This window comes from Balaenoptera musculus, chromosome 7, assembly GCF_009873245.2.
Source record: "Balaenoptera musculus isolate JJ_BM4_2016_0621 chromosome 7, mBalMus1.pri.v3, whole genome shotgun sequence".
Lineage (NCBI taxonomy): Eukaryota > Metazoa > Chordata > Mammalia > Artiodactyla > Balaenopteridae > Balaenoptera > Balaenoptera musculus.
Window position 1 is genome coordinate 83,266,464 of NC_045791.1, and position 12,374 is coordinate 83,278,837.

The window sequence follows — 12,374 nt, forward strand, 5'->3', positions numbered from 1 at the left end:
TTCCAAACAGATGACTAAAATAATAAAAGGGCTAAAAGAAAATATAGGTGAACATATTTATATACTCTTGGAATGAAGCGAGCCTAAACAAGAGGAGAAAAAAAACCTGATTCAAAAGGAAGAAATCTTTAAAAAGAGAGAGAGAATACCTAAAAAAATTTAACCTCTAAATTCCAAAACCTTTATAATAGATACTAAAAGCAAGTAACAAATGGGAGTGAGGAGAGGTTTTGCAACAAACATTAAATATGTATAAAAAGCTCTTACACCTATCAATAAAAAAGAGAAATGCTTAAATAAAAATGGATGAAAAAACTGACAAGATAAAATAGGAAATACATATGTCCAAAAAAAGCAGTATGAACCAATATTCAAAACTACATTATTAATCTAAAGGAGCAGTTCTTACTCAAAGTATGGCCCACAGATCCCCAGGGGTCCCTGAAACCCTTTTTAGGGAGATGCTTAGGTCAATACTATCTTCAAAACAATACTAAAATGTTATTTGCCTTTTTTACTGGGTTGACATTTGCACTGACGGAAAAAACAACAACAAAAAACCCATGGTGGGTGAAACTGCTGACACCTTTAGCGTGAATCAAGGCAGGGGCACAAAACTGTACTAGTTGTCAATATATATTCCATACCATGACTTGCAATTAAATGAAAACAAGTATACAAAAAACAATTTAAGACCATCCTTGATAAAGCACTCATTTATTAAAGACTGTTTATTTGATTAAATCTTGATTCTTGTGTATATGTCTTTATGATGCTGTGTGTGATGAAATATGAGGTATATATAAAGCACCTCTACTGCATCCGAAGAAAGTACAGCAGCTGTCTTGAGGAAAAGCACTTTGTAGGACTCTTAGTTGTGACCTGAACTAGCTGCTTTTCCCTCATTCAACGCCAATTTTATTTGAAAGAGTGACTGACAGACAAACTATTGGCTATCTGGCAGTCATTTTTTCTAAAATGAACACAGTGAAACCATCACCCCAAGGAAAACAATGAACAGTATTTGTTGCCAATGATAACATTCAAATGTTCACTTGAAAGCTCAGTTTTGGGGGAAAACTTGAATTTATCACTGACAGTATGACAAATACCTAAGAGTTGGACTTCTCCGATAAGACTGGTGTTAATATTAATGAATACAATCTAAAATTTTTGAATAATGAAATGTGTCAACATTTGGGACATCTGTGTAACTCAGTAGAGCAATATCATCCAAATGACCAACATACGATGTTACAACATCACGCATGGGTAACATATTCATTCAAAAATCAATGGATTTTAATGTAACAGTATGCAAAATTCCTAGATATGGTTTCAGATTCCACGTTGAAACTAATTTTTAAGAAACTACCACTTGTCAAGTTTTGGTGTAGAACCAAATACAAATATCTACAATTATTTGGAAAAAACTATTACAATATCCCTCCCTTTTCCAACTACAAATGTGTAAGGCCATATTTTTATCTCCTAACCAGAAAAAAAAACCCCACATATCAGGACACATTGAATGCAGAAGCACATATCTAGCACACCAGATATTAAGATTTGCTAAACAGTGTCAAACAATGCTGCTCTTCCCATTATATTTGTTTTTGTTTTGGAAAACAGTTATTTTTCATAAAAAGAACATGTTAACATGCAGTACATTTATTGTTATTTTTAAATGAATTAGTATTTTTTTTAATTTCTCAGTTTTAACTTCTAATTCAGTAAATATCAGTAAATATAACTCACATATACAAAATCTCTACCATGTCCTCGATAATTTTTGAGAGAGCAAATAAAGTGATTCTCAGGCCAAACACTTGAGAAACACTGATCTAAGGTATGCAAATTAAAGCAAATGTTCTATCAAATTTGCAAAGGCAAAATAATAATAATAATATCTAATATCCAGGGCTATAAAGATGTAGAGAGACTGTCATTCTCATACACTGCTGAAAGAAAAGTAAACTGACAAAATAATTCTGAAGGAAAATTTGGCAATACATATCAAAAACCTTTTTAAAAAGTGCAAAAGCTTGGGATCAGCAATTCTGCTTCCAGGAATCTATTTGAAGGAAAAATTAAAAATGTGACGGTAATTATTTTACTGAGAGGGCTATATAGCTACAACACTTTATACTTCAATAAATTGGAAATGATTTAAATTCAAGAAAGAATTCAGCTGTGACAAACTGTATGAAAAATTACTAACGTCATAATACATTACAAAACATTTTTAAATAGGTTACAATACTGTACATATAGCAGGAACTTAATTTTATATATCTGAAAGAATATGCCAAGATATTAACAAATAGGTATTAATAAGGCTTGGGGTGTTTTAATTTATTACTTTTGCTTATCTATATTTTTTCTTTAAGTTTTATTAGGTTTTTTAATTACCAAAAGTCATACATGGTTTAATAACAAATGAAATAATATGAAGCTATAGAAGAAGAAATATCACTCCCATCTCCCCAAAACACATCCTGTCCAATTCCATCCCCCGCCATGGTAGCCAATGTTAACAGACTGATAGTGTACATCCATTCACACTTTAACTATGCTCATACCAGAGAGGCAAACATCTATCCATATGATTGATCAATAGATATACTGGTGTCCCTTGTTTGTTCACTTTGCTGATTTTTACAAAAATGGGACAGTACAATACCTCTTGATATTTTTCTACTTGTTAATGTATCATGAGCACATCCAGGTAAAACATGGAGATTTCATTCATTCTTTTTAATAGCTGCATAATACTTCATAAAATGTATATGTACCAGAATTTACTCAATTCTGAATTTCCTATACGTTATAAAGGTTGTTTGCAGATTTTTAATACTGCAAGCAATACTGTAAGCAATGCTGTAGTAAACATCCCGGAACACATATCCTTACTTTCTGATATTTTTTTTATCCATAGATAGAGTCCCAGAAGTGAGCTTGCTGGCTCTACATATACTTTTAATTAGTATATATTGTTGCATTACTCACCAGCAACGTATGAGATCCCATATCCTCATCAACAACAGGTATACTTTTTGCCAATATGATGGTAACTCATTGTTACTTTAATTTGTGTTTCCTCGTCTGTTACGAGGATTGAGGTTTTCATTTGTTTATTGACCATTTATATTTCTTCTTCCTCTATTCCCAATCCTTTTCCCATTTTTCTATTGCTGTCATATGTCATGCAAATAATTTTTCTTTAAGTTAGAATCACAACTCACAACACATTCAAGAATAAATTCCAAGTGAATCAAAGGCTTAAATGATCAAAAATAAAACAAAACAAACTATTAATAGAAAATACAGAATAACTGTATAAACTTGCTATCAGAGAGATTTTCTTGAGTGAGACAGAAAACTCAGAAGCAACAAAGAAAAGACAGACATTTGACTACATTAAAGTTTTATCTGTAATTTTTTGCTTTTCAATCGTGAACAGGTATTACTTTAAGAATTTTTTTTTTTTTTTTCAGAAAACTGTCAGCAGATATTTACAGTGCTATCTTATTCCAAAGTCCTGTGATAAGACATGTGGAGAACTTCATTAGACACACAGGGACTGAGCTCAGAGGCACAAAACCAAACACAACTGCTTTTAATATCGCTACTACTACTGCTAGAAGCTGTAACTGGAATTCTAAATTCCCAGCTCCTATTTCTTCTGTATCCTGTTCACCAATCACTGTCCTCTCCAGTAGCATACTTACTTTAAGCGGTCTACCTAAATATGAATCTTTAACTGACCACTCTGTCCAAGTATTCTTTTACTCTTACTACACATGAGAAGGTTATGAAAATAAAGCCTTGTGCAACAGGCACATTTTGTTACATTACACACGTGGGATATGGTAAAATAGACGGTAACTCACCTAAATGGGGAAACAGATCAGTGTCCAGCTGATGTTTCTGGGTGCACAGTTTCACCAGTCTCTGCAGTCGACTTATACAAGAGAAGTGTGGAGAGAAGGCTGTGGCTTTCATAAGGACCCGGTCAGTCCTGGGCGGGTCCACGACGGGAGCCCTACTAGATGGCAGGAGGGGCAGAGGCCTCTTGTGAGACAACTGCCTGTCTTGTGCTATAGTGTGTGGAGTGGGGGCCACTCCCTGCATTGGTAGGCTGGTGTTCTGAGGTTGAGGTGACTTGCAGACTAGACCCTGCGGTGGCGCTGGAGGTTTTAAAGTGGATAAAGGTGACAGGTGGGAGTGCTGCTGCGGAGGCTGCTGCTGAGAAGGTGCAGGAGGGGGACTAAAGTGCTCTTGTCGAACTTTTAAAATCTCTGTCTCTCTCTGGCGCTGCCGATTCTGGGCCAACTTGCTCTGCAACTTCTTTCTCACAGTTGCCCCTTTCTTTAGGTCATCATCTTCCTCATTGAAAGCAAATGGGTCTTCCAACTCAGTTTCCAGGTAGTGGAGCGGGACCCTTGCCCCCGGTGGAGAGAGGGACATTCCATCCAGTCCATTGGGCATCTTCAAGGCCAACGTGGGCACCGTCAGGCTAAAGGCCATGGTATCCATCTGGTGCCTGACCTTTACCTCATCTATAGGATCATTCTTTTTCTTCCTCTCTTTTTTCGGGATAAAGCCAAGTACCTGCAAGTGGCTGTTGCAGTACCTTTAAAAATACACACATATACAGGAAAACGTTCATGATACATATTAAGAAAAGGAGACTATAAAACGACGTATCATAAAATGTGAATCCTAATATGTTCAAAATACATGACTATAATAACTCTTTGGCATTCGTGGATGTGATTTATACAACTTCCACTACCCTCAAGCGATCCTCAAAGTCTGTGCAATTTTGCTAAAGCAAATATATGAACTGCACACGTGAAGAGGCTGCCAGACAGAAGCAAGTCATTCAAATAGTGAGTGGCCCTGGATAACCAACCACCCAGCTATTGCTTCTCACACCGCTTTGTTATTCTCTATTCATAGCATACAAAGTAGCTCATCAGGAGTCTAAAGGATCACTTAAAATTCTCTTGTGGAGAAAAAAATATATGTCCCAATGCCATTCAAGTATTGGAGATTCACAAAGATCTTATGACATAACACTTCAGAATGTTAAATGTCAAAGAAATGATACAAATGAACGTATTTACAAAACAGAAACCGACTCACAGACTTAGAGAATGGGGGGGGGGGGAAGGATGGGGGGAAGGGATAGTCAGGGAGTGTGGGATCGACATGTACACACTGCTATATTTAAAATGGATAACCAACAAGGACCTACTGTATAGCACAGGGCACTCTGCTCAGTGTTATGCGGCAGCCTGGATGGGAGGGGAGTCTGGGGGAGAATGGATACCTGTATATGTATGGCTGAGCCGCTTTGCTGTGCACCTGAAACTATCACAACATTGTTGATCGGCTATACTCCAGTATAAAATAAAAAGTTAAAAAAAAAAAAAAAATGTCAAATGTCTACTGTGTGTGTTCTACACACACACACACACACACACAAAGAGAGAGGGAGAAGGAAGAGAAGGAGAAAATAAAATAATAAAACTAGTTAGTGTGATAATTGATTAAATGAGTTTCTCAATAGCCAGCCACGTGTTAAGTACATGGATTATCTCCTCTAGCTAGTTTCTACCTGCAGTAGGTACCAAAATAATGCCCTTTATACAGATGAGGAAACTAAATTTTATACAAATTAAATAACTTGCCCAAAACCACCTATCTGGAAAGTGACAGAGCTGAGACAAACTAAAAATCAAAGCTCGTGTAGCACAGGAAACAATATTTAATATCCTGTGATAAACTACAATGGAAAAGAATATGAAAAAGAATGTGTATATATGTATAACTGAATCACTGTGCTATACAGCAGAAATTAACACAACATTGTAAATCAACTATACTTCAATTAAAAAAATAGGAAAAAATAAAAGTAAAAGCTCATGAAGACTCAATAAGTCTTCAACAATGAGCAGGTTACTTCTGTAATATAAATGCTATTTTAAAAATACTATGAAAAGACAGAATCCTTCTACATAATGAGAAAGTAGAATGCATGTTATTCCAATAAATTTCACTGAAATCCTGTGGAGGCTTCTAACCAGTAGAAAAGCAGTATTTCCTGAACTGGTATACCTTGTGCAGTTCCAAGGTATGTTAACTAGTATGTCATAAAAGCAGTATTCCATGCTTAAATAAATTTGGGAAATGCTGGCTTAAACAGAATTAGATAACAATTTCATCATTTGTTTCTGCTAAACAACCTCTCAAAGCATTTTGTATGATAATGTGCATTATACACCAAGGGTAGAAATCTACCCATATAGCATTGCTTCCCAAACGTACTTAAAATGGCACCTATTTTATTGCAGCATATTTATGATATCTCCATAGAACACAGTTTGGGGAAAAAGGCAATAAAGTAAATACTGTCAATCCCCAAACTCAACGGGCTGCAACAAAAAACTGTTTTAATGACTCTTAAAAACACAGATTCACCAAAAATCAGGACACATGGTTTTGTTGGTTTGTCTTAAAAATAAATCTATCAGAGGCACTCTTTAATTTTAAAGAGAACTATTAAGAAAAAGCTTTCTGGACAGTAAAGAGACGTTACACTGTGTGTGTGCGCGTGCACGCGCGTGTGCCTAGCAGGTTTGAGCTAGGTCCCTTACACACCTTAAACAGAATAGATTCATAAAGCTGCAGCCAACAAGGAAAAGGGTTTCAGGGATAACTGTACTAAGCTTCCCAACAAAGAGTTAATGGTTTTTGTTGTTTTCTATTCATTTTCAAATTAACAAAAGGATTAGTACTATTAGTGGAGAGAAGTGAAGTGGGTTTTTTAAATTTAGAAATCAAACTTTTCTGCTCATTTACATGGGCAGCCTGGACTGGTAAATGAGGCTACTAGGTGCTACATTACCTAACCCAGCAGAGGTGAATCCGCATATACAGTCCTCCTTCAACCCCACCCTCAACTCCCACTCCAGCCACTGTCACACTATCACAACATTTAGCCTGAACCCTTAAAAACTCTGCCTCTTCTAAAAGGGAAAATTCTTCATAACTAGAATTAAAACAGCTTACTTAGTTATGAACAGCATTTAAAATAATGCAAATATGAATTTCCAGTCTAAAAGAATACAGGGGACTGACTGCAAATGGGTTCTTTCGGGGGGGATGAAAATGTAAAATTAGACTGTGTTGATAGTTGCACACTCCTGTAAATACACTAACAAATACTGAACTGTACACTTCAAATGGGCGACTTGTATGGTATGTGAATTATATCTTAAGTTGTTTTAGAAAAGAATAAATATAGGAAACAAGAAAATTTCTTGGTAAATACGTACCATTAAATAAATATATATATAAAATTATACCAAACTTAAATTTAAAATACCATATAAAATAACCAACTTAATATACCCATTTATCTCTAAGCTATCAAGGCTACAGTAATGGGCCTTAGCTTCCCACTGTATATTAGAAAATGGACTTTTCAATTATACCAGTACTTCTAACGAACATAACACTATTCTATCCAAAAGACGGAATCCCATAAGTTAGCATTTATAATACACACCAGGTAAGTTACACACCAGATATTATTAAGAAGCTTCCTCTAGCTGACTACCAACCAGATAATTCTGTCAATTAAAAGTCCTTGGGAATTTGTTTTCTAAAACTATACATAAAACCACGTCAAATCCCTAAATGTCCAAGGAGTAACTGCCTTAACAATGATAAAAGCTTATTTTCAAAAGAATATTAATCTTTTCTACATTGTATCATGTAGTACAGTTATAATTATATTTATACACAGGTTTAAACATATTATTACATGAATTCAACCTGGGTTTCTTGAGGTAAAATAAGAATATTATCTCCTACTAATGTCTACTTTAATCTGTTTTCAAACAACCCTACAACAAGAAAAGTATTCATAGCATTTGTGTTCATATGATCTTGGACCAATTCTGAAAAAATATATAACTTAGCATTTATTAAGCCTAGCTTCTCTTGACACAGCAACACAAAAGTCCTTTCCCTTCTTTTTCTAAAAAAAGAAAATTACTTCAAATATAAAGGTGAAGACGTATGCTTCGGAGAATTAATATTTTGGAGAAATTCAGAGTGACTCTCACTTTACTTCTTGCTGTTAGCTATTAAGATAACACTTGCTTCGACTGAAATGAAAAAAATCCAAGGCTGACAAAAATTGCAACTGTGTGTGATAAACTAAATTTAAGACAAAATTATAGAAATGTGATTATAATGGATCTTGAAGTAAAAAAGTTAATCCAAGTCCATCCATTCTTCAAGTTAGAAAAGGGCAACACTTGCTTCGACTGAAATGAAAAAAATCCAAGGCTGACAAAAATTGCAACTGTGTGTGGTAAACTAAATTTAAGACAAAATTATAGAAATGTGATTATAATGGATCTTGAAGTAAAAAAGTTAATCCAAGTCCATCCATTCTTCAAGTTAGAAAAGGGCAGCAGTAAGAAATTATTTTCAGTCAACTAAAACCAAATGGACAGACATGCTTAGCCTAATACGTTGGTACCTTTCTCACTTGAGATTAAAATTTTATTCCTTTCCTCACTAAACAGCTGTTTCTAACTTTCAGGTATTGTAATCTGAAGCCTGAAGTGCTCATTAGAAATTCTACGACAGTATTCCCCAATCACCACATTATACTGTACTCATTTTGGTGGGATATTTATCAACACAAATTATTTATTTCACCCTAAAAGTTTAAAAGTTGCTCACCATGACATATAAAATACATGATTCCTTTTCAACCAATTTATGTAGGTGACATTCGCTTATATATAGGAACAAAAATAAAGGTTGTATATGTATTTTTTAAAGACAGAAGTAAAAAGTTCAAATTTCTACCTAAAGATAACAAGTATTTGAAACTTTTAGGAAAATAAGCATGCATCTCTCTGTAATATCCTACAATGATCAGCATGGTTTCTGGAGAACTGAGAAAAAAGAGACATGAAAAAAAGAGATTACATGTGAAATCATATAAATTTTCCTAAGAATATGAAAGATGAATAATCAGCATAAGACTCCTTTAAAAACACCTCCACATTTTTTTTTAACTCAGAAAAATATAAATTCATAATCCTAGTCAAAAAGCCTACTTAACTATGAAAATACAGTTTCTAAATTATAGTAAACATAGTCTATATGGAACCCTTTTTAACCAAAAGAAGTTTGAGAGGAAGTAAATCTGAATGATTCAAGTAATCATTCTTTTGAATAATTCTTTTTCAATAAGTACATACCATTTGCTACCTTTCAAACAAAGATTTAAAAACTCCAAAATTATTATCATTAATTATAACACCTAAGTAGTTCCTATAATTTCTCTCATTTAGGCTGATGAAATTCTAAGTAGAGAAATCAGGAAATACTTTCTAAGGCTGCAAACCAAACACATCAGTGCCAAGACTTGAAGCAAAAAAAAATTTTTTTTAAATAATCCTAGAAAGTCTATTAAGTAAAAAAGAAGAAAACAAACATACTTTTCAAATAATTCCCCAAAGTTACTACTCCATTTCTTAAAAATTGCCATCACTCATCTTTAGAACCATTCTAAAGTTTACTTAGTTAGATTACCCCCAGAACTCAACATTTAAGTTCATCATATCAAAACACAAACAAACAAAAAAACCTAACTTCCAGGCCTACTAATTAATAATCAAAGATTGCTTCCCGCTGTCAGCGCTTACCTGCGGTCCTCTGATTTAGGGATGGGGTTGGTGCAGCGCTGGCTATTATACTTGGCCACATATTCACATTGCTTGAAGGGGGCAGTCTTGTCCTCCAGAACGTGTCTGATACAGAAAGCGTAGCCGTTGAGTCGCCGCTGCTTGCACAGTTTGGGGCTATATGAGCACAAGGGCTTATTGTCAACCTCAGAGAAGTGTATATGTTTCCCTTCATACATCACGTGACTCTATTCCTTGTGAACATCAGCTAAAAGACCACCACAAAAAAAGAAACCCAAATGATAAATCAGAGAGTATAATGCAGATTTAAGTTGAGAATTTCACTGAGGGACTTCTGCCCCACAGCCATACCTGATTTTAAATCTTCTGCACCATAGCAATGTTAAGAGAACCCCAAGGATACCACAGTTTGGAATGCTGCAGAATCAAGATGAAGCAGATTGTCTACAAAAATATCAAAAGGCCTAGTTAACAAAGAGAAATAAGCAAAGCTTGCTCATCTGGGAAGGAGAATACTAGGATATCGCCCTTCCTAACAGGATGGATTCTTCATTGTAATCCAACATCCCAATATTGAATTCAAATAATAAGACATATTATAAAATATCCAGTTGCCCTGCCACTCCAAATTGAACTAAATAATTTCTGCTTTGGTTAAGTTTTGTAAATAACTCAAAGCAGCAGGGCTCTTCCACCAAACTAATGTCGTAAGGTGGCAAGTCATTGTTTTCACTATTGATGGTTGCATGCTATGCCTATTTTCAGAACCCAGATCTCTTTAAAATGACAATGGAATGAGCTCATAGACCCAAAACTTCCCCCAGAACTTCTACATTTTTTGACATGTTGGCAAAATATTTAGCAGTTTATAACAAATGTTTCTATAAACTACAAAAAAAGAACAAATTCCTGTTTTAAAAAGTCATTTTCTCTCTAATATTCCCCCCTACCTATCCCATCCAGACTGTAAATTTCTTGAGTCCAAAGACTATTCACCACATTTCTACCATTCAGTTGAGTGCTCTGCAGCACACTGTGCTGTAATATAATTATCATGGCTTATGAGTCTTTGGAGGTTTAAGAAGAAAATGGAAGGAAGCAATCACACGATAGTCACTATCTCTCTACACACAAAGGGTCCAGCAGTAACATTTATGTACCATAACACCATATAGTCTGCAATGAAACTGAAACTAATCTGTCACATCAGGACATAGGGGGCTGCTGTGTCTAACCCAGGGATCCCCAACCCCCAGGCCGTGGACCCGTGACGGAACCTGCGGCCCAGCAGGTGGGCAGCCGGGGAGCGAGCGAAGCTGCATCTGCCACTCCCCATCGCTCCCCATCGCCCACACTACCACCTGAACCATCACCCCACCACCCCGCTGGCCGGCAGAAAAACTGTCTTCCACGAAACTGGTCCCTGGTGCCAAACAGGTTGGGGACCACTGGTCTAACCCACTTTCTCCACACTCCAGAAGTCACCCAGACCGCTGATGAACAGCTTAGATACCAGCTGCAGAGAAACTCAAGAAACACTCTCTCATTTCCAAAACTAAATATGAAACTCCTTATACCAGTGAATGACAAGATTCATAAACCCTTGAAGAGTCAGAAGATATGTCTGTTCAAGTCTGATTATCTGCCAAGGTAACTACAGTATTCACCTTGAACAAATCATTTAACCTCAGTTTTCTCATCTGTAAAATAGGGATAATATTAGTAGCTATGTTATCAGGTTGCTCTAAGGATCCGATGATACAAAGCACGCAACACGCGAAGTACCATGCCTTGTATAAGTTAAGCACTGAACAAATAGAAGTTATTACTCATAAATGTTCTTATTATTACTACATTTTACCTGCTGATGATAAAGGTAGAGAATCTGTATTACCTTTGAGAAGCATTACACTTACTTTAGCAGAAAAAAAAAAAAATCTGAAACATTAGCCTGGTTAATAAAAATCACATTTATTACTGAGTAAACCTAATCATACATCAATGTAAAACAAAAATAACAGCTTTCCCTTTTCACTTTATCAAGAGGCAAGGAAGAAAAGTTGGACTAAAAATTTAAATTTAGCTGCCCCGAAGGTCTGGATGTTCAGGACAGGAAATTATTTCAAAGCAAACCCATGCAGTTTCATTTTTACACCCTGTCTTTGGCCTGCTCATTCACCTGGCAAACATAAATCTTTCATGAATTAGTCTAAGTAAATCTATATGAACTTCAGGAAATAAATAGGCTGGAAATAAGTGACTGAAAAAAGTAACTGCCATTATGAAAAAAGTAGCCTATATATGTATGAGAATATTTTATAAATCATACGAAGGGTTAACGTTCACTTTTTACTGACATATTCTATCTAGGTGGCATCATATCTATCAAGATTGATGATTCCCCCTTTCTTTCCAATGTTTATGCACCTCTTTTTTTTTCCTATTTGCATTGGCTAGAACTACTGGAACAATGTTAATAATAGCAACCACGGGTACTCCTAACTTTAAATGAGAACTGCTTTGAGTCAATGGCAGTAATAATGCTGACTTCTGTGTCATGTTAAGGAAGTATAAAGAAATTCCTACTTTATTAAGAGTTGTTTCTTTTTTCAAAAAAACTCAGAATTGATG

At 35.3% G+C, this 12,374-nt stretch overlaps 1 protein-coding gene across 3 annotated transcripts in view; it reads right to left on the reverse strand.

Annotated features, from left to right (window-relative positions):
- INO80D (INO80 complex subunit D) overlaps positions 1-12,374 on the reverse strand; it is a 61,036-nt gene that overhangs the window by 33,642 nt on the left and 15,020 nt on the right. Inside the window, exons 2-4 of one of the 3 annotated variants that reach the window (XM_036858168.1) lie at positions 10,095-10,187; positions 9,744-9,990; positions 3,894-4,636 (exon numbers count right to left, since the gene is read on the reverse strand). In XM_036858168.1, the coding sequence (XP_036714063.1) occupies positions 3,894-4,636; positions 9,744-9,961 (961 nt within the window). In that variant the 5' untranslated portion in view covers positions 9,962-9,990; positions 10,095-10,187. Of the gene's footprint in view, positions 1-3,893; positions 4,637-9,743; positions 9,991-10,094; positions 10,363-12,374 lie in introns of those variants that run through there. The other 2 variants (XM_036858167.1, XM_036858169.1) reach the window with 2 other exon arrangements.